The sequence below is a fragment of the Argentina silus genome (genome assembly GCF_951799395.1).
Source record: "Argentina silus genome assembly, chromosome: 1".
NCBI classification, from domain to species: domain Eukaryota; kingdom Metazoa; phylum Chordata; class Actinopteri; order Argentiniformes; family Argentinidae; genus Argentina; species Argentina silus.
The window spans coordinates 3,437,778-3,461,613 of NC_139655.1; the positions used below are offsets into that span (position 1 = coordinate 3,437,778).

The 23,836-nt window shown below is 44.8% G+C and overlaps 1 protein-coding gene across 1 annotated transcript in view; it reads right to left on the reverse strand.

Annotated features, from left to right (window-relative positions):
* The window catches only part of sugct (succinyl-CoA:glutarate-CoA transferase), a 78,135-nt gene that overhangs the window by 43,398 nt on the left and 10,901 nt on the right, over nucleotides 1-23,836 (reverse strand). Inside the window, exons 9-12 of the mRNA XM_083683051.1 lie at nucleotides 15,083-15,178; nucleotides 5,513-5,584; nucleotides 5,322-5,419; nucleotides 4,207-4,309 (exon numbers count right to left, since the gene is read on the reverse strand). Of these exons, the coding sequence (XP_083539177.1) occupies nucleotides 4,207-4,309; nucleotides 5,322-5,419; nucleotides 5,513-5,584; nucleotides 15,083-15,178 (369 nt within the window). The remainder of the gene's footprint in view (nucleotides 1-4,206; nucleotides 4,310-5,321; nucleotides 5,420-5,512; nucleotides 5,585-15,082; nucleotides 15,179-23,836) is intronic.

Sequence of the window (23,836 nt, forward strand, 5' to 3'; positions counted from 1 at the left end):
TTTCACCGGCAATTGGTTGAAATTGGGCTCTAAAAACAAATGACATAGATCTAAGCCAAGAATTCTGTTGGATAACATGTACAATTACTAAGAAACTTTTCCAGCGCATTTACTGCTAGGGCTATGAGCTACTAGGTTTGCCTGGTCTGCTAGGGCAACACATGGCAATATGAGACTGATGTCTCCTAAAACGCAACATGCTCCAGACAGAACAGTGAAGTTAAACCAGACTACCCTTGCAACTTTGCCAAACCGAATAAAGCTTTATTACAGATACATCCAAGGGAAACAATAGCCATTCATCAACATAGAGCTGGAAGCCTAAAAAAGGAGAAGGTCTGTTCATTCTGTCCTCTCCGTCCGTGAGAGTACCCTCACACCCCCCCTCCCTACTCTCCAACATCCATCCTACCATCCACACATCTGGTAGCCATTGTGTTCTAGTCCTACAGCTGTGTTAGGCACCTGATACCACAGAGCCGGTGCATTGGAAATATCTCATATTAATATCAATACTGCAGCGGACCGGATCCAGGTGCAAGGACTGGTCTGGTCTAGCAGAGAGACTCTCAATAACCTGCCTCTTTGAAACACTGAGGGACAAGGGAAGAACAGTCCACAATCTGGAGGCCTCCATACCTAAACATGCTGTCATACTGTATGATTTATCGAGATGCAGTACGAGAAATGTGATACAGTGTGTGCATGCTGCACAATGAGGAAAAATGCAGTGCAATACGATTGGTTGTCATTTAAAGGTTGTGGTTGGAAGAGGCAAAATGAGGAATCCAAACTGACTTTTCATACTTTTGAGATTTGGGTGTCCAAGGCTCCAGCTTGTCTTTGAGAAGCCAGACACAATCTCTGTCTAAGGGTCAAGTCCAAGACCAAACGAGAAGACTGGAAAATCTGCCTCGCTTTTGAAACATAAAATATACTTAAGACATTCATGGTTTACTTTTATCTCCGTTTGGCAGAGCGTCATATAAAAGTGACTCTACCGGATCCAAGATGAAGGTGCTGAAAGGCCAAAATGTCTGAAAATGAAGAACACACCTAAGAGTCATATTCTGTTGATTTCTGTTACTCTGTATTGTTCATAGAAATGACTGTGGCTACTCAGCAGAGAACCATTATACCCCAGAGAGAACAGCCTGTTACTGGACCCTTTTATCAGTTTCACTCCCCAGCACGGTCAGCCTTAACACATCATTGAGACTGACAACTTGTTTATGGGTCTGTAGGAGGGGTTGGGAGACTGAAGAGAGTGTGCTTGCGTGTATGTGAGGTGTGACAGACATTAGGTCTGTAAGCACGTGCTCATAAGGTAAAGGGGAGTACTGTAGCACAGTAATACTCAGGGACCAAATGCAGCAAGATCACACCAGCAAACCGGAAATATCATTCCTGACTTATCTACAGTATTCCTATCCATGCGTATGAAGGAGAGTGCATGGAACAACTGCATAGGCCTACTTTTAGGGAGGAAAGGGTAGAGGCATTTAACGACTTCCAGATTGAGATCTTCTCCCATGTTAATTACAAATGCAGTAAACAGTTCTACATGCCATGGAAAGTATAACACAGACCTTTGAAAGCAGCTTACTGTATGTCATATTGAGCTCAGAGGATCTTGAATGTCAAAGCCAGTTAATGTGGTACATCATACAGTGCTTATGCAGGCACAAACAATGTCGGACTACGTTTCTCTTGACTGAGGGAACGTCCATTCATGGTACGCTGCTGCCTCTTCAGGTGTTCTAAAGCTCATCTAGGCCCCACTTCAATCAATTACAGATAATGAATGTATAGGATAACGCAAAAAAAAAACAACCAAAAAATGCTTTTTACATAGCAATAATTGATGTGTGGATTCAGGTCATTAACAAAACCACGATCACAGTGTGAAACTGAGCTAATGTCAACAGCATTTCAAATTCAATTATCCTGACAACCAACCATCTACAGTTGATTGAATCAAGGCCTTATTGTTTGTGTCTGTGGATCTGCCCGTTGGGACAGACAGACAGACCTGAGACTGTCCCTTACTCAACCTCTTAGGTCACCCCCGCCCCAAATCATCTGCTTTCCTCATCTCCCCTCCAACCTCTTCCTCTCTCATTCCATCAACTCTCTCTGTTTCACCCACTCTCTTCCCTCCCTTGTTCTCTCTTTCCATTCCCTCTCCCCCCCTCATCTGTTTTTTTTTTTTTCTTTTACTCTCATTCCTTTATTCAATTGCACTCTCCCCCCTAAGCGATCCCCTCACGGTGCGATCGTGTCTTTTAGCCGATCTCTCTTCCTCCCCTATCACCTCCTCACCCTCTGACCAGGGCGTCCATACCGTGAGCGGAGTGGACAGCTACTGCTGATTTCTCAAGTGAATCCGGATGTTTCGCATTTCCTCTGTTAGGGGAACAGTAATAGAGATACTCCAGTGCTACTCTCTCTCTCTCTCTCTCTCTCTGGGAGAAATCATCTCCAGATGTGGTAATTGGTGTCATTGGTCAATCAGCAGGTGTAGAGTAAGTACAGTACAGCGTTGTGTCGTCTGTATGTGGTGGCGTGTCCCTGTGTCTAACGAGCCACAGAGACACATGTTCTATGTTCTGTATGTTCTCCATGGCCTCGTCTGGTTGGCAGGACACACGTGTGTTCTGGAAAGGCATGGTACGACATGACAGTCTGTACAACCCTGCAGACCGATCCCCAGGGGCTCAGTTCAGCAGAATCAAGTCGGTGGAGCACATTTCAAAGGCATCTTTGTTGTGGCTGTGGATGTTTGGGGTATTGTCTGGGGTTGGGCCGTGGACTCTGAACCGCCACACAGAGAAGCCTGGAGGCAGCTTGGAAAAACCACAGCACTGGTCTGCTCCCTGGGGACTGGGATGATCTGAGGTCAGTTGGAGTTTTGACAGAGTAATGGGTAAGGAAAGATAATCTAAAAACTGTGCCTAAGAGCTATTTTTTCCTCAGAGCATACAACTAATAAAGTGGACTAAAGCTATAGGCCTGCGAAGAAGTGGCTGAGGAATTTGATGGAGGAGGACGAAGTTGTGCCAAGACACTGATCTACGGTCAGCCAGATGGTTGACAGCATTTGCAGCCCCCCCAGGGACCGTGGTAATGATTCATCAAGATTGAAAACATGACACAAACACTAACACCTGTAACATGGCAGGGCCAGGTGGTCACAAAGCTGTTGCCACACAAACCTAACTAATGCTGTAATCCAACAAAACCAATGATTTGACAGCCAGCACAGACATACTAATGACAACAGATGACTTACAACACAGCCACACTTTAGAGGGGAGGGCCAAACATTACCACTTCAAAGTAACTGGGAAAACGCAAGGGCTATCAGCAGATTGGTGTAGAGGTAGGTCTGCCATCTCTGTGAGGCTGGCTTGTTAGCCTGTTAATCAGTGTGTTTGTTTTTCTTCGGGCAAAAAAGGGAGGACAGAGAAATATTGCCATGTTCCACTCGTGATTCTTTTCATGTGTGTTTATGTGCAGAGCTCTCACAGAGGCCACATGTCCTTTCTTTGTTCTAACCAATCATAACTGGGACATGTCATGTTCAGTCCGTCCCAGCCCAATGTTTTTAAACTAGCTTTGCTTATGCAATTACAGGGTGACTAACATGTTTGCACACATTCCATGAGACTACAAGAAGTAGCGGCAAAAATCCATCTAGCCAAACCAAAAGACAAATATGCTGCTCCTTCAGTCTTGCAGGAGGACTGGGTGTGTTTCTGATAAACTATGCTGAACAGATGGACCACAATAAAACAATGTTTGTTATGAAATTTTTATAGCCTTTTGATGCCCTCACTTTTCTTTCCTAAAAACATGTTTTTCTGAAAGACTCGTTTAGCCTCACCTAAAGACCTGTTTGAAGTGGAGGAGGGTAGGGATGATCATGATCACATTGCAGCTTTCAAAAGGACTGCAGGGTGGTGCTGATGCCAGGCATGCAAATTAGTGGCTGACCAAAGAGATGTTACCAGGTGTGTAAACTAGTGGCTGACCAACAAGATGTTACCAGGTGTGTAAACTAGTGGCTGACCAACAAGATGTCACCAGGTGTGTAAACTAGTGGCTGACCAACAAGATGTCACCAGGTGTGTAAACTAGTGGCTGACCAAAGAGATGTTACCAGGTGTGTAAACTAGTGGGACAGCAAAGTATTGTATGACTGACCTGTGGGTCTGCGAAGACCTGCTGGATGCTGTTGATTGGACCGCAGGGGACACCTGACCCCTCAAACCTCCTTAACCAACCACTGGTCTCCTCTTCCAGGAACCTGGTAACAGTGGGTAAAAGAACAAAAGGCTGTGGTTGTTATAATGCAGCCACAGGCTTTCAAAACCAAGAGGGAAAAAAAGGAGTTGGTCATGGTGGGGATCAATACTATGTGGTACTGTGGCATTCAGCCTCCCGCGATGTGTGTGAGGAGACTCTCTCTCGATCTCGCTCTTGTTCTCTTGTTCTCTCGCTCTCTCTCTCTCTCTCTCTCTCTCTCTCTCACGCTCTCTTTTGCTCTCTCTCAGACAGACACACACACACACACAGACACACACACACACAGACACACACAGACACGCAGACATGCACACACACATCAAAGATGAAGACAACCATAGAAGTACGGTCAGGGGTCCTTCCTCCAAACACACTCTCCTCATCTGCATTTTGTGCAGACAGAAAACATTGATGTAAAACAGAAACTGCTGTCCATTAAGGCTTGCAGCTGTCAACTGCTTTGCGTGACATGCTTCCATTCCACCTGGTAAGGAGAAGGAAGAGGAGGAGGAGGAGAGGGGGCCTTACGGGGCCTCAGCGGATAGGCCTCAGGTATTTATAACATACTGTCCAGACTAGAGTCATGTGACTAACCACCCTCCTCCGTCCGGTAGTATTAGATAACTTCCCCTTGCCTCGACCCTGATCCCGTCACACCCTTTGACCCCCAGAGAGGGAACAGGCGATTGGGCCTGATGAGGGTGGTTTCCATGACAACGGAACTGAAGAGGGGATGGGGGGAGGGGTGGGGGGGGGGGTGAAGTGTTCTGTTATTTTCCACTATGCTACTGTGTACATCCGCCGTTCCTCTCTCTCTGGGCAACAGAGGACTTATGAAACCACCGAGATTAATATAGATGAGCCAGACAAGCAGCTTGCATTTCTGGCATGTTTGCCATAACTCTGGCATCTTATATTCTTGTATGGTATTCCCATTAGCTGGTAGAGGGTAGGGGGTAGAGACTAGGGGTGGATTTGGGATTCAGCCAGTGAGGGAGGTGTAGTGGAGCTACCTCTGTGAGAGAAGGTGCAGCAGCTCCTGGCGGTGCCGGACTCGCAGTGTGTTGGTTCTATAGTTAGGCTCCTCAGTCAGATGATTCAGACCCAGCACCTGGAAATAGAATAACATGACACAATCTAGTACTAGAGCCTTGAAGAAATTAGAGTCCTGGCAGGTGTGTGTGTGTGTGTGTGTGTTACTCACTTTGCACACTTTGACAAACTGCTTGTCATTGCCTGCAGCCACAACAAGGTATCCGTCTTTGGTTCTGAAACCCTGTGAACAAAAAGAAAATAGTAAATCCCCCCCCAAAAAAAGCAGATCACACATGTTCACAAAGATCACAGGTTGTTGGTCTTCTTAAGTTCCCCAATCCTGGTTCCAACATACAGTGATATGGGCTAACGACAATGGCAGAAACAGTCCCACTTGGAACCGACAGACCATTAAGAGGCATTTATCCATCCATTAAACAATAACCCCTGTGAGGGTCAGTTCTTCTGTATGAGTGCCAGAAACGCATCAGAACCAAAGGAACCAGAACAGGACACCACAAGCTCACTGCCCGGAGACTTTATCAGGGGAACTAATCAGATTATTGACATGAACCAATAGCCGGCTTTCCACAGTGGGGCTTACGCCATGCGTGCCAGTGCATGCCAAGGCCAACTGCTTTTCCGCAGTCACTCCCCGGGCTTCAACTGTGTTTACTCTGGGCCTATTCGGTGCTTAAAACTCAAGCTTTTCGCCTCCTCCACCGCTTGGTCCTTGTGAGACAAAATGGGACTGGGTGCAGGGTTTAGTGCAAGGGCAGATATTCTTAGCAACCAAGTACTTTAGTTGGCTAGCAAACTTGGTTGGTGGCAAGCATAATCCAAGTTAGCTCGCTGTAACTACACAATCGAATTGATCTGAAAAGCGCTTTTTAACCAATAAAATTGTCATAAACTGCTTATGTTACCAGAACCTGTGAGGAAACTGAAGTTTGAAATGTTTTGCTATGTTTCTGAGTTCTGCACCTTACGAACTGCAGAATGTAAACAAACATACTTGGGGGCGGGACTAGAAAACCCACCTGTGGACATTCAAACGGGCTTGTTCACTCGGTTTGAAGCACCAGGCTTTGAGCACTAGCTGGATGCTAGTAGGCCTTGGCACATACTGGCACCTCTCTCAAAAAGCGGCTATTGATATCCCTGACCTGAACGTTCCTTGGCCCGCCAGTCATAGAGACACAAACTAATCCAGTTTTGAGCTTGGACGACTGACAGAACAACAACAAAACAGCAACAGCCAAAGCCCAACCCTAGCCCTGGTCCTCCAGCCCCAGTCCCAGCTCCAGTCCCTCCCCCGGCTCCAGCCCCAACCGCAGCTCCAGCACCAGCCCAACCCTTGTCCTGGTCCTCCAGCCCCAGTCCTAGCCCTGGTCCTCCAGCCCCAGCCCCAGCCCCAGTCCCTCCCCCGGCTCCAGCCCCAACCGCAGCTCCAGCACCAGCCCAACCCATGTCCTGGTCCTCCAGCCCCAGTCCCAGCTCTAGCACCAACCCCTAGCCCTAACCCCAGTCCCGGCTCTAGCCCCAACCCCGGCCCCAGCACCAGCTACAGCCCCTGTTCTCCAGTGGAAAATGTCAGGGGTCAGGAGAGCAACTTGAAGGCTGCACATGAGGGGATACGTACCTTTCCCATGTACACTCTGTCGGTTAACAGCACTACCCTGACGGAGAGCGAGTTAAAAGGCAGAACCCACCAGATACCCATCTAGTTTTTCCCACCCACCCTCACAGCTGTTGTCTGTCCAACATAAACCAAGACATGTCTCTTTGTTTGGCTGCAGTGATACACCTCACAACAAGGCTGTTATTCATAGGGATAACCCCGGCTCAACCCCCGTGTTTCTGCGGCTCTTCCTCTCATGCCAGTCAGCCAGACAAAGAGGGACAGGGGGAACAAAGGCCACAGACAGTGATTAATGAGATTTTGTTTTGACAAACTTTTGCCCATCAGATTAAATGATTTCAAATGAAGGAATCAGGCACGGACCAGGAGAGCAGGCAGGCAACACTGTGGGGATGCAGGGACAGAGGGACGCAGGGACAGAGGGAAAAACAGACTGGGACAAGGAGGGTGGAAAAGAGAAGGGGAGATCAACCAGACTCCCACTGTGCACAGACAATCACCCTATAAACCACTCTGTACCCTCCTCAGACCGCTCCCAGCCCAAAGTCCACAGACCCAGCTAACCCAAGCTCCAGTCCCCAGCCCTCCAGCACCAGTCCCCCAGAACTCCAGCCCCCCAGAACTTCAGCCCCCCAGAACTCCAGCCCCCCAGAACTTCAGCCCCCCAGAACTCCAGCCCCCCAGAACTTCAGCCCCCCAGAACTTCAGCCCCCCAGAACTTCAGCCCCAAGCCCCAGCTTGAGAGTACAGAAATTCACAGTTGTGATAAACAACAGTACCATTTTGTGGTACCCAAAGATCTGACCCACGTTGGTCACACTTCATATTATGTTGCTCTTATACCTGTGTTATAACACTGTTGTAACAATGCGTTGTTACAAAGTACTTTAATAATTGCATAACAATTGCTTTACACAAAGGTGTTTGGCAATTCATTTTATCACAAAAGGGAATAGTTACTCTTCATATGTGTACTGTGTAATTACTAACAAACGCTTAACTCTCCCTCAGGGATCAATAAAGTACCTACCTGCATACCTAACTCCAATACCCTGTAATTGTAAAGCCAAATAACACAGAACCCTATTGAATCAAAACCAGGTTTCCCGGGATAACTCAAACAAATTATTCCTTTTTGCGCTGCAATGATTAATGTCTGTGTCTCAACAAAACAACACAGTTAACCTATAAGAACCACAACTACAATCCATTGCAGCAGAAGCAAATTGTTGTGTCTGGGCTTGATTGGTTAGGACTCACAGACCCTGTATCTGAACTTGATTGGTTATGACTCACAGACCCTGTATCTGAGCTTGACAGATAAGGACTTAGAGTCAGTCCTTCACAGATGGTCTAACAGCACACCTATTATACGGTCTTCCTCTTACACATGGCCACAGTGAAACACTGGAGACGTTTTTCATTGAGAGGCAATTATGAGACATTATCTGCTGTCAATAGACAATACTTACCCCTAGTGCATGTACTCACAGGACCATGATCCCAACTGAGGATACACACAAGCACACACACACACACACACACACACACACACACACACTATGACACAGTCAGGGGGTGACCCCAGGCATGGTGCCACAGAGAGGCTACGTATGGGGAAATGGCTCCATCTGCTGGAGCCTGGCATCATTACACCCATTAATCAAGCAGCAGCGTCTTGCCGATTGGCACACCTGAACTTCATTAGCTTGGTCAGCCACTGCTCTTAATCACAGAGATAGGAGGAGCCAGATGGTTTCAATCAGCATAAATTTCCATTCAGTCTGGAAAAATAAGGAATGGGCTGGGTTTTTTTTTTTCAATGCTGGAAAACAAAACAATAGGAAGGCTGTGAACACAATGTTTGCACATTGTCCATTGGTTTTAGGTTAACATCTGTAATGTCTAGAGTCTTACATTCTCTTCGCCTCACAGGACGAAACTTGTTGGCCTTTCTATGTGTACAAAAATATATTTTTAAGGGAGAGTGACTGCTAGAGACATGGACAGTCTGACGAGATCCTGGTGCCCTTGTGAATAATTGCCGATATGAATACAAGTATTTGTGACAATTTAAAATATCTTTCCACATACTTGCACTTCGTAGTCCAGCCACTTTCACAAGATTATTTGATGAAATATGAACCCAACACTGACAAACCTGTCAAACCTCACTGCAGTGGCTACACTACCAGTTTCCACGGCTACCATTGGGCTCAACAATAATTAATTATAATTTCTAATTATAAAAATGATTTGTCTCAATCCCATGCTTTGTTCATTTGCCATGGGGGAAGCCAAGGTCAGGCGTGAGTATTATTTATTTAATTTTGGACCAAAGACCCCTTTTTTTGGACTACTTGCTGACCATTTGAGCATTGGTGATGATGTTTATTCCGAAGTTTGTTAATAAATCCACAGCAACATTGAGCTGTTTTCCGTTTTAAAAAAAAAAACGTATCTGCCTTTCATTCTGCATCCATCCTGCACATAACAAACAACCGACCAGCAGTTCTGTTACCTACCACAGACACACACACACACACCCACACTGTGGTCAGACTCAATCTCAGCAAGAGTAATTACATCACTTAAAATGAAACCATAAGTAAAGGAAATCATTGCTGAACAAAGCTGGGTGGTATTGGCTTGGCTTTTTAGGGCAACGTGTAACCGAACCCCTTTCTCTGCTGGTTTTCTCAGGGGTAGAAATAAGTCATTCAGCTCGAGGAAAAAGAGAAGAGCAACACAATTCCAGAGTTCCAGAATGGAAGTTGTCACGCCTAAATGACTGTACATGATTCCTAGGCATCATATGTTAGCTCAGTCAACATAAATACTACCCTCTGGTCAACGTACTGCTACAGCAGTAATATTTACTTGGCTCAAGAACAAACTCCAGTGGCCTGGGGTGGTCCAGAGGTCCAGCGCCATAGCCTACAGTGCACACGTATGCCCATGTCGGCATGGGTTCAAATCCGGCCCACGTCCTGCTGACATGCCCTCTCCTCCTTACTTTCCTATCTTTATCCAATAAAGTCGAAAAATACAAGAGTGGGTCTGCCCCACTCAAAAAAAACAACTTAAAAATACACAATTTCTAACCCCTATTCTGGGTATAAAAGGACATACTGATATACAGCCAAGAAAGACCAGGCTACGTCAAAGAAACACTATTCTGAAACAAAAACACTCAGCAGAACAATTTGCACATCCAGGAAAAAGCTGTAAAATTCTGTCTTGCGATATCATAATAAAGCTTTCAGCAACTGTTAACACTCAAATTTACATTTGAATTCAAATCTATGTTTACACAACTACGGGATAGCATAAATCCCTATAACGAGGTGGACGATGAGAGATCATTATTGAGATCAAAAGCACCAGTGCATGGGCTGCCCTGTTCCTCCCTATGTCCCTGCTTATTAACAGAGTAGAAGGAAAGACACATGCCTCTCTTCTGTGAGCACCTCGAGTCAAGTCAAGGCCAGGGCTGCATTTCATTACAGAAAGTTGTTCCCTTCCCTCCAATCGATCCTCATTAACAGATCTGATAGGCCTGGGAAACGTCTGAGCAACACAGAGCGGTCTAGGAGGAGCTAGTGTATTGTAGCATTGTAAACATGCCAGCTGTTTTTCAAAACTAATAAAGATAACCTTCCCAAGAAACTGAGAATGAAACTGGGATTCTTCTATGGGAGTAAGCGTAGTTTCTCTTTAGACAGTAGGAAAAATATTGTGCAGACCATGCTTCTGCCAGTTCTCAATGATGGTAATATGCATGCTGTGCTATAACCTCTGGAGCGGCAGGTAGCCTGGAGGTCAGAGAGGCCGGCCAGCCAGCAATCGGAAGGTTGCTGGTTCGATCCCCGCTGGTTCGATCCCCGGGAGCCGGATGTGAGCTGGTGACTGGAGGGTTACTGGCATCATATCCAGGTGCCTACCACTGCCGTGGTGCCCTTGAGCAAGGCACTTAACCCCTAACTGCTGCAGGGGCGCCGGAATATGGCTGACCCTGTGCCCAGAGCTCTGTTCTCCCTTGGTGTGCACGTGTGTTGTCTCGGGGGTGTGCGCAAAAACGACCACATTCTGAGAATTGATTGCATGGCCAATAAACAGTCTTTGTCAGTGTACCATAATGTCCTTTGTTTTATTACTGTTGACACATTTTGCACCCACCATTGTATTTTATATACAAATGTAGGCCTTCTCTGACCACCAGAATGTCCCATCACTGGTTTCTATTTGTGTATTAAGCCGTTTTACAGAAACTCCCTACCTATTCTCACATACAGAACCAGTCAAAAGTTTGGACACAAACTTGCCAAGAGTGTGCAAAGCTGTCATCAAAGCAAAAGGTGGCTACTTTGAAGAATCTAAAATATAAGTGTTTGTTTAACACTTTTTTGTTTACTACATAATTCCATATGTGTTCCTTCATAGTTTTGATGTCTTCAATATTAATCTACAATGTAGAAAATAATTAAAAAAAATAAAGAAAAACCATTGAATGAGAAGGTGTGTCCAAACTTTTGACCTTCTGTTGCAGATATACCACATTTCAGGACTGGCTTGTCCTTGATGTTCCCTGTACCTCCTCTGAATTAGGGAAAACCACATTTGGATTCCATGCCCCTCAGACATGGAACGAAGTCCATTACACTCCATTCATTAGAGACCTGCTCATGGAGGAGTGCACATGTTTTGATTGTAGCTCTACCCTAATGTGTGTTATTTATTTATTGTTATTTATTGTTCAGGGCTCACTTGAAAAAGTTACCTGGGTCTCAATGTGATTATTCCCTGGATAAGTAAGGTTTTAAATAAAAAGATGGAACAATGTTCTGCAATGAGATGCAGCGTAGGGCCCTTTCTAGACACCCCCCCCAATGCGTTCTCCCCTTCATCTGAACCTGGACACCCTGCCAGTCCAAACAGCTCACACTGACAGTGTTACAGACACCACACCACTGTAATTCTGTCAAGTCGGCTGCATTGAAGACATTTATTTGGTGTGGGACGGTACAAGCCAACCGCTAAACAGCCAAGTCTACCCCCAGAAGAGATAAGCTGACACGAGCAGACAGCAGGGGAGGGGGGGGGTTACACAAAAATACATCTTGATTCACTGAGTTGTGTTATTACTCAGGGTAACATGAGGGTGAAGTGGAAGGCTGAAGATGCACCAAGATATTTTCTACTGAGGAACGATCGTATACTGTAGCAGTAGTGATCGAAGCGTATGGTGGCAATACACTTAACAGTAGCAGGAATAAAATAGTCACAATGAAAGGCTGTAAAAGCAAGTTGGTTCTTTATAGCCTCTATAGACACACACGCTCACATGTGTCCTTAAGCTACCATTCAGAGGGTTAGCTAAGCGGCACATGCGTTCAACAGACTGTTAAACCACTGGGCCTGGCAGGCTGAACAGCAATTGGAACAGCAATTGGAACAGCAATTGGATGCTACTTAGACGGGGGTAAAAATAAATAAATAAAGTATTTCAGCGTAGTGTACAGTGTAGTTACAGTCACTAATATACAGTCACTGACAGTGACACACATTAAGCCCATCAACCTAGTCACATTAGCAGCCACTGGACTAGTGAGCACTGAGATGTTTCATTGAACACGGTCTTTGGTCCAAGACTAGGCTAAAGCCAGATGGACACTGCAAGACTTTTACAATCGCAGATGAGCCTATCGATGACAGAATCGCATACTGCAAGATAAATGATCCATGTCAAAGTGCTCACACACTGGGTGATCACACAAGGCGAATGTTTATAAGTGATATAGTCTCCTCTCACCCTCCCCTTCAGTGTTCGTTTGTTCCCAGGGAAACTAGAGAATGGTTAAATAGCCTGTGTAATTTCCCTCCAACTTTTACATTTTTCTGTAACAATAACGATAATCTTCACTAGATATATCAAAAACGCAGCTTTGGTGCTGGAAGACCTCCACACGTTTTTCCTCCATGGCATGGTCCCAAATGCAGCGTATACGAGTAGAACTGTACACTCTACACCGTACGAGTAGAAAGGTGCCGCAACCAAAACATTCGGACAATTTAAATTGGACGTGGTCGAGCCATCTTTGTGACATTGACCCACTCCCATTGTGCGAGCAAGGTTGCCAGGTTCACTGCAGATGACATACCGTGTATATCAGCTACTTACATTTTGTCATATAGACATGGCTCGTGGCAAATCCGGGGCTGAAATTGCAGCGTCTGTCTGGCTAGCCCTGTATTTGTCTGTCTGCTCTGTGTTAATGGGTTAACTTATCCAGCTCTCCAGGCCCGCAGTTAACAGCTTTATGGTTACCCCAGAGCTGCTGGGGACAGGGCCAACAAAACAACCATCAGCACTTCACACAAGTATGGGAGCTATTGGGAGCCATCTTTCTGCAATCCCTTCCAAACCATAGAGGGTAATTAAACTAGTCAGGCCCTGACTGTAAATCTCCCAGCATCCCCCTCTCTTCGCCACGCTAACTAGCACTCACGCCAGAGGAACGACGAATCCCAGCGAATCCGAGCAGAACCACCGCAAAGTCTCCCGTCTTAGCTTTTCAGGCTTCGTCGGTGGCTCTGGCCGCCGCCGTTGGGATTCTGGGAAAATACGACCGTGTTGGCCCGAGGTGAGCCTTACCACCGACCCATATCGACCCACATGTACTCCAACCCCTGGTTCTGAAGAGAGGGGGATTAGGGATTAGGTTGTTTGACTGTTAGACCCCGCCCGAGAGGCTCAGCAGCGACCACAGTGTCCCGCTGTGTTCAGGACTGGACCCCACCTCTATGGGACATCGCTCCTCACAGCACGTCTTCCCTTTTGCCCTTCTCCCTGCTGGTCATTAAGACTGAGGGGAACCAAACAACGACACACTGTGCACATCTGCTCAACGGCAGCATTGAATAACACTTCACTCAACGTTTCGCTGTATGTGGGCCAATTTGTGAGAGCAGCCATTCGCTTCACATACCCAGGTATGATATGCTCATTTTCTCAACTCAGAAGGCCTAACATTATTGTTGCATTATTAATAACAAACATAAAAAGGGTTAGTATCCTGCAAATGTTTTTTTGATAGAATAGAGCCCTGAGCTCTAGTAAAACGTAATGGCGGTTAGAACCCAGCAGGGTAGGCCAGTGGAGACAGCTTGAGGCCTGCCTTAGTGGCTTCTTTACCAACCATCACAAACATGACACACATCATAAACTGAACATTTGGGTTCCTTACCACAGTATCTACTCCAATATTAAAACAAATGTAGGTCAAACATTGTCAAGATTATTTGACTATGCTATAGCTCTGGGTAAAGACACAAGACCTGCTTACCCTCTCCATATAACAGTAATTATTAGGGGATGGTTTCCCATACACAGATTAAAGGTGAAGCATGTAGTTTTGCAGGTTGCTGCCCACATACAAGTTATCTAAAAGCCCAAATGTGTGTATGTCCATGGTAATAAACAAAACGTACAAATGGTACGTAAAGGCCAGTGCCCAACCACAACACCCGGTTTTAGAAAGCGCCCCTTGGGGTAAAAATTTCAAATAGACCAGTAGGGAACTTCATCCTACTCCTGTTAAGAGGACTGGTGTGCACTTTCAAGCAAATCAATTAGTTACTACTGAAAACAGTTATGAATAAGAAAAGCTTAGATTTCTAAGACACTTGTCAAGCATAAGAAACTGTTTGGATTTATGCTTCCCAATTCGTCATGACCTACTCTACGTCATGTCCAGTAGGCACGGAACACAGAAAATGTTTTTAAATCCATATACTGTATATACATGTAGAAAGTATTTTTTTTAATTTTAATTTCAAAACATCTTGCTGTTTGGTACCGGCTGAACCTCGCTCTGGATGTGTACCGGACATGGGATAAATAGCATAGGATTATTTTCAAATACTTGGGGTTGCATTGACTTTGCACTTTTGGAAACAATTATTTAGTCTCATCTGCACAAAGCAAGCTAAATCAATCGTACCTCCAGTATTTGAAAACATATAAAAAGAAAATATTTTCTCTATTTTGATGCAGGTCTATTGTGTAGCAGGTCACTGTAGATGCACGGCAGGCACCTGATAAGGTACTATGCTCTCGTGGGCTGTCCCCCATCTCCTGGCCTCCTTCCCAGAGTTGAGGTAATTGGATGCAATGTGAGTGAGACAAGCCACCTGAGAGAGAGAGAGGGAGAGAGGGAGAGAGGGAGGGAGAGAGAGAGTGAGATGGAGGGAGTGAAAAGGGGAGAGCATTAAATCTGTGACCTGTCAACAAGCTTGTTACACCCTGCTATTAAGTGAGTTCAGTTGACTTTCACAGCTCTTGAACAGGAGAAAGAGGAACAGCTCCCCTCGTCTTAGATAACTCCTACATACTTCATCCAATTTCTCCTCGCCAGTGTATCGTTCCCTCGATCCCAACTGCCACCGATCATCTCCTCTCTATTGTCCACCAATGTTTATTCTCTGTTGATGTTAAGGTGTTTAGGTAATGACTAAAAGTAGCAGTTGAAGTACCTCGTCTTGAGTCAAATATCCCGGGGTGCGTTTACGATGCCCAGATGATAGTTCAAAAGAGACCGTACAGCTGAGATAATATTCAGCCATGTAAACAAAACACTGGTGCTATTAAAGGATGTTGACACATACAGTCGGAAAGTATTCAGACCCCTTCACTTTTTCCACATTTTGTTAAGTTACAGCCTTATTTTAAAATGAATTAAATGCATTTTTTCCCTCATCAATCTACACACAATACCCCATAATGACAAAGCTAAAACAGGTTTTTAGAAATGTTTGCTAATTTATTAAAAATAAAAAACTGAAATATCACATTTACATAAGTATTCAGAACCTTTACTCAGTATTTTGTTGAAGCACCTTTGGCAGCGATTACAGCCTCAAGTCTTCTTGGTATGACGCGACAAGATTGGCACACCTGTATTTGGGGAGTTTCTCCAATTCTTCTCTGCAGATCCTCTCAAGCTCTGCCAGGTTGGATGGGGAGTGTCGATGCACAGCTATTTTCAGGTCTCTCCAGAGATGTTCGATTGGGTTCAAGTCCGAGCTCTGGCTGGGCCACTCAAGGACATTCAGAGACTTGTCCCGAAGCCACTCCTGCGTTGTCTTGGCTGTGTGCTTAGGTGAACCTTCGCCCCAGTCTGAGCGCTCTGGAGCAGGTTTTCATTAAGGATCTCTCTGTACTTTGCTTCGTTCATCTTTCCCTCGATCCTGACTAGTCTCCCAGAAAAACATCCCTACAGCATGATGCTGCCACCACCATGCTTCACCGTAGGGATGGTATTGGCCAGGTTATGAGCAGTGCCTGGTTTCCTACAGACGTGACGCTTGGCATTCAGGCCAAAGAGTTCAATCTTGGTTTCATCAGACCAGAGAATCTTGTTTTTCATGGTCTGACAGTCCTTTAGGTGCCTTTTGGCAAACTCCAAGCAAGCGGTCATGTGCTTTATACTGAGGAGTGGCTTCCGTCTGGCCACTCTACCATAAAGGCCTGATTGGTGGAGTGCTGCAGAGATGGTTCTCCCATCTCCACAGAGGAATTCTGGAGCGCTGGGTTCTTGGTCACCTCCCTGATGATGGCCCTTCTCCCCCTATTGCTCAGTTTGGCCAGGCAGTCAGCTCTAGGAAGAGTCTTGGTGGTTCCAAACTTCTTCCATTTAAGAATGATGGAGGCTACTGTGTTCTTGGGGACCTTCAATACTACAGACATTTTTTTGTACCCTTCCCCAGATCTGTGCGTCGACACAATCCTGTCTCGGCGGTCTACGGACAATTCCTTCAGCCTCATGGCCTGGTTTTTGCTCTGACACGCACTGTCAACTGTGGAGCCTTATATAGACAGGGGTGTGAATCATGTCCAATCAATTGAATTTACCACAGTTGGACTCCAACCAAGTCGTAGAAACATCTCAAGGATGATCAATGGAAACAGGATGCACCTGAGCTCAATTTTAAGTGTCATAGCAAAGGGTTTGAATACTTATGTAAATGTGATATCAGCTTTTTATTTTTTAATAAATTAGCAAACATTTCTAAAAACCTGTTTTCGCTTTGTCATTATGGGGTATTGTGTGTAGATTGATGAGGAAAAAAAAAATGTGAATCCATTTTAGAATAAGGCTGCAAAATGTGGAAAAAGTTAAGGGGTCTGAATACTTTCCAAATGCACTGTATGTTCAACAGCAGGAGGAGAGTTTGCCGAGATCAAAGGCGAGAAGTGATGATTTAACATCAGAAGTGGGATGGAGAGTCTCTCTTCACAGCGTCCGTGTTCCTCCTCCAAGCCTCATTCTTACAACAGTAAGCCTGCCTGTCTGGCACACTGCCATGTGCAGGTCTTAACTGTCTCCCAACAGCCTCTACATCCAGGTAATTGTCTAACATTAGAGCTGTTTCCTACAGTATAATACTGTCTGTCTGTCTGTCTGTTTAGACAACACCGATCACTTCCTGACATCTCCAGTTCGTCTTTTAACGTTTTCTCAACAAAGTTAAACAATCATTCCTTGAAAATGTGTAAACATCTGTGTGAGTTGGTTACAGTAGAGGGACTGATTACAATGTGTGTGGATGTTTGAGAATGCAGAGACAGATGCCATATGGATAGGCTCGTGATGCATGGCTACAACTCAAATCCACTGTCCCATCTACCAACAGGTTGGCTACAACCAACCATTTTAGGGGTCTATTTAGCGTATTTGATATCAGAATTCAGGCAACAAGTCGTACTTGTATTGGGTAATTCTGTTTTGATACTAATTTGTGATATTTATACACTTTATTGAGATGGGGGTGGTCATTTGTGTCAAACAGTCATGCCAATGTAGCAACGGTGAATTAGAATCACGCTGTCATGATGAGGTAGCCCTGCCTGAGACATGTAAACTCAAGTGTCACCCACCGTCTATCCTTAAGGATGTCCTCTTGGCCTAATGGTAGATGATTGGGTCCACTTGGGAGACTCGGGTTCGAACCCTGTCTGTCACACTAATGGTTGGGTAGTGGGCAGACTAACTGCTAACTACAGCCAGAACTCTCTTCTAAAGGACCTCCATGACCAGAACTGCAGTTCCAACGCCTATAATTTACTCCACACTGTTGCCTTCTGGCACAGACACACAGGATAAATTGCAGGCTTTCCAGCCATCCATGACTTTAGCTCTGTTTAACTTGAGACATTCATTCTAGCTCTATTTATTCTAGCTACTTTCCTGCCAGGAGCTATGCTAATTTAGATTGGTAGCCGGGTATGACTTTCTCCCCTCACAAAAAAAACGGATATAAACCAGTCCGGTCATGATGATGATTCCCCGTCCAAAGCAAAGGCTGAAGGGATTACTGAGGTGGACGAGGTACAGCAGAAGTCAATGAGGACAGCAGTATCAAGGCTTTTGTTTGCTTTAAAAGCACAATTTTAAAACTACCTAATAATTACTGAATTACACTTTTGGTTTCTTTGAGATCATTGGCGCAGGCACCACTATGCACCATTTGATACCAGGTAGATTATTTAAAGTATGTACCAGAATGTATCTATTGTCATCACGTAACTTGAATTTAGTTGAATAGCAACTAAAACATGCCTGTGAAATTAAGCATTAGCAGACTTCTAAGATGGAGGTGCTAGGAAAGGTTGTGTCCCTCTCTGTGCCTGTGATCCTTCTCCTTCCCTATAGGTCAGATTTGGTCCTCAACTGGTTCCAATTTGGGCTCAATGGAACTCTCCATGGGGACCGTGGTAGTGTGGTCTCCGGTTGTCCCCTTCCTTAGAAAGCCACAAAGAGTTCAGTCTCTCTGGCTGCAACCTAAAGCCAGTCCCTGGAAGGCCGTCAGTCTCCTGGTTACTTAGGCCTGTCAGGGGAGTCACACAAGAGCTCTTTCATAGCAGAGAGGGATATGCAGGGATAGGCAGATACGCCATGTTTCATACCTCAATTTATTCATCCCCAAGTCATAAAAATACCCATGCCCATCAATATCTATTTACAATCACAATTACACTTACAATTTAAATTTCAAAACATCAGATATTTGCCATTTTGGTCTGGTACCCGTCATGTCAGCAAAGACAGAATCTTAAACCGTGATTCATTCAACAGCAAATAGAGAAATGAAGTGGAGATTAAGTATGTAATTGCATCTGGTGAACCTCTCAGCCAGAGGAAGAATATCTCATCTGGACAGGCCTTCCATCCCAGCATGCTTTGCTGCTCTTGTTTGAATCCAGCCACCATCAAAATTGCTGTGGGGTTAGATTACTGTGGCCACAAGAGATCAGGGAGGAATGCACTGTGGGAAATAGAGGGGAGGAAGAGGGGGGCTCTGAGACTCTGGGTGAGCACATGTATCTCTGGCAGCCCTGGGGTCGACCACAGCGACCATGACTGAACCTCCACACAGCCCTCAGATACAGCAGCATCCATCAACATTCCACAACACCACCCCTACATATCGGGGGACAGTCAGGGACACTAATATATAGTGCCTTCGGAAAGTATTTAGACCCCTTCACTTTCTAAAAAAATGTTGTGTTATAGACTCAACTTAAAATGGATTAAATTAAAAGAATTTGGCATCATTCCACACACAATACCCCAGAATGACAAAGTGAAATCACGAATCAATTACACACTGTGTGGATCAGGTTGTCATTACAAATTGAGCAAATGGAGAGGAACAAAACTGCTCAGGAATGCGACCCTGAAGCCTGGAGAGACAAACATCTTGAATAGTGGAGAGGAAAAAGCACAGTCGATGGGACGACATCATCTCAGTCACTCTACAAAATTGGTCTCTAACCAAGCGGCCAAAAAGAATCCCTTAATGGAAAATAATCTCTCTCATATCCATAATGGTGTTTGCAACAATGAATTCAAGTGATACAGCAAAGAAAGTGGCTAGAAATGTGTTTATTTGTTTTTACTACAAAGCATTAAGTTTGGTGCAAATCCAGCACATGCAATGCAGTTTCCGCACCATATCTTGTGTGAAGAATAGTGGTAGCTGCATCAAGTTATGGGTATGTTGGGACGTTCAGTGGCATAGCACACTAAGGCGCATACCATATCATCTTCCGGCCATCGACATATCCTGCATGTCATCCCTCCTCTCTCACCCATCCGTCCTGTCAATCTCTACTATCTCTGTCCCAATAAAGCAGAAATGCCTTAAAATATAAACAAACAAAAAAAGGCCATGGGTATGTTTGTCACTGGCAGGGACGAGGGAGTTTGTCAGGATCAAGAGAAAATTATGAAATTTGCTGAGTTGGTAGTGACATCCTGATCTACACAGTGTGTAATTGATTCCTATGCAAATCAGAGGACATATAAAAACAAAAGATATTAATTCCAAAATTACATGAACTATTATCCTTGCATTAAGATGGACTCAATTCAACTTACTGAGTGATTTGTTGATGACACTTTTGCATTTTAGCTAATTTTAAGAGTGTCATAATTTTAATAGATTTACTGAAATTCCTAAAAGCCTGTTTTCGCTTTGTCATTCTGAGGTACTGTGTGTTCTTTTAATTTAATCCATTTTAAATTGAGTCTATAACACAAGAAAATGTGGAAAAGGTGAAGGGGTCTGAATACTTTTCAAAGGCACTGCAGTACAGCTATACCCTTAGAAGAGAAGAGTTCAACTACCTTAGTGAGAGAGAAAAAGTCATAGCCATCCAGCCTTGGATGTTTCCTGGATACAATTAGAAATGTATGAGTCGTACCGGGGTTGGGGGGGATAAAAAGAAGAAAAGAATTTCCCTGAGCCACAACAGAGGGATACAAACAATCGCATTATTGGAACAGCCTCACAAAACCACATCCTTGGTGGGGATTGGTATCATCCAAGGGACATGTACCAGAATTGATTCACTCTACACTGATGTCTCTGGGACAATGTGAAAATGTTTAACCCAGTCTTGAATAAAGCATAGTACTTTTACTTGTATGGAGAGAATGTGGTGCTTCCCCCACATACAACAAGCACCAATATCAAAGTTTGACAGGAAAAAATTAGGAATTCATCTGAACTGTTGATTCCAAGAAAGGACAATTCATTACATTGGAGATATATAACTGATGTCCTGTTCAATCAAAGCTGCATTCTGATTCTCTTTCAGTTGACTCGATTCGACCCCTACCTATGGGACACAGACTTGTGTACCTTTCGCTGAAGACCCCTATTCAATCAAGCCTGGTACAAGCCGGTTAGTACACTTGCAAGTGATAACCCCGCCTAACCCCACCTATCACCAGCCTATCACTTTGCACAAGGCAAGTGCACCATTTTCCACTCTTCACTCGCTGACTGTCCAAAGTGTACTGTATTTGTATTCTTGTACTGGCCGTGTAATTTACAGTACCAGTCAAAAGTTTGGACACACCTTGCCAAGAGTGTGCAAAGCTGTCATCAAAGCAAAAGGTGGCTACTTTGAAGAATCTAAAATATAAAACATATTCTGATTTGTTTAACACTTTTTTGTTTGCTACATAATTCCATATGTGTTCCTTCAGAGTTTTGATGTCTTCAATATTAATCTACAATGTAGAAAATAATAAAAAAATAAAGAAAAACCATTGAATGAGAAGGTGTGTCTAAACTTTTGACTGGTACTGTATATTTATTTAAAATTATTCTAATTTATAGTGTACATGCCCCATACCCTTTTCACAGCCTCTAGCCTCTACCCTCTTAGCCTTGCACAGCCTACATAATGTATTGTTTTATTGTTCTATTTTGTAAATGTGTAAATTTGTTTTTGCTATTTTGTTAATATTTTGCTATTTTGTAAATTGTTTGTTAATATTTTGCCTATATATTGTTTTTTTATGCCCCATGCACCAACCTCACCAAGTCAATTTCCTGTATGTGCAAAATATACTTGGCCAAATATAAGAATTCTGATTCTGATTCCGATTGTAGCTAAACTTAACTTCACTGTGAATCCTACGATTTTCCCAGGGAATTAGGTTGTCCCTAATGGAATCCTGCAATTCAGCTCGACATTCAAGGGATATTTTCATGTTAGCACCTCTGAGCTAGCAGGCTAACACAAAAAGATCTGTAGCTAGCCTGTGAGTTCGCAACTCTTTGGAATTGTTGAACTAGCCCGACGACGACTTGTTGTCTCCGGACAGCTAAACCCTTGGCTAGCTTTGACAAGGTAATTTTATGTTTTTTTTATTTTTATTTATACATTAACATCGACATAATTCCTAACTAGTCGGCTGACCACTGGGACGGTTGGCTAGCTACAGGTAGCACGTTTGTCGTCATTATGACTTGAGCACACAACTAATCTGACTTGAAATAGCAATGCTACCAGTTGGTCTCAGACAATTGGCACGCTCGTTATTTTAGTGTAGCTTCATTGCTGTACTGTTTTGGTGTGTGTAAGTATTTTCTCTTTAGGGAGAATTTTCTCTTTTGGTTGTTGGCTCTGCAACGGCTGTAATGCGTGTGCCAACCCCCTTAATAACCTCTGTGTCTCTGTATTCTCCCGCAGGAAACATGGCTCAGATTTCGCCTAGATCCAGGAGACATCGCATTAAGATTAGGAAGGAAACGGCAGAGAGGTTAGCGAGCCATTTGGCTGCACCTCCAACACCGAGTTCTCTGAGGGGGACGGAGATGACGGTCCTGAACTGGAATCCCTCCCTTCTAACCAACCTGCTACAGCAATGTGGGAGCCGAAGGATATGGTCCCTTCCAAGCCGGACACTGTCCTTCATGGATGCAGTCCGCAGAGTCTCCTTCAGTCTCAGAGCTTCCCGGGGCCCTGCCACCGCCCAAGAGGACCAGGCTAGATGGGACAACCCTGGAGGGCGATCTACCACACGCACGGCAGCGGGGGTCGATTCTCGGGGGCATTGTGAAAGCAGCCCTTCTCAGCCAAGCCAAAACTCCACCTCAAACCCAACAGGGTTGTGTATTTTTATTGGATAGAAACAGCGGAGACAGAGACAGGAAAGTAAGGGCATGTCAGCAGGGCATGGCCGGATTTGAACCCATGCCGACACGGGGCATATGTGTGCACTGTAGGCCGTGGTGCTGGACCACTGGACCACCCCGGGCCACACATCTGACCCATTTGTAGGCATTAGATGTGTAGAGATAATGGGGTGAACCGGGGTGTTCAGTTTGTGTGTTTTGGTTCGATCCAATGAATCTGTAGAAAACACCCTAGCAAATATTGTCAGAGCTTTTCTTCCCCCTCATTCTGCCAAGATAAAACAAAAAAAAGGGACAAAACTGCAACGCTGCAATGTTTCAAGCATTGGATAGAGGAAAGGGGGTCTCTATTTCACCAAGATGAAGCGAAGCTCTCCTGTAGTTTCAGGACATTTATTTGTGGGAGCTTTAGGGAATCTCCAATTTCATGTCGAGCCTGGTACAAACGAGGCAACATGTATTTGAGGAGAGAGAATATAGTTCAGCGGGCCTTCCTGAGTTCAGGAACCATAGCTATGGTTACGTGCAAAGGAGCTACAACAATGATGTCCAGCCAACATTTGAAATTAATTCAGAGTGTAGTATCCTCAAATATTCTCCTGGGTCATGTCAAACAGAGGGTTGTAATGTAACGTTATAGCTGCTCTATGCGTACCAGAGAGTGCCTTGGCTGTCACACGGTGGCCCCCCGTTACGAAGTGAGAAAGACAAAAGACGGACATAAAGTATCCCTTAACAGCAACAGTTGTCACCCCCGCGACTAATACGCAGCCAAGAGACGCTGACGCCGGCCAGCTCTGAGCTCTGCCCCGGCCCCTGTCTGGGGGAATCACACCAACATGTCAGAGGAGACGC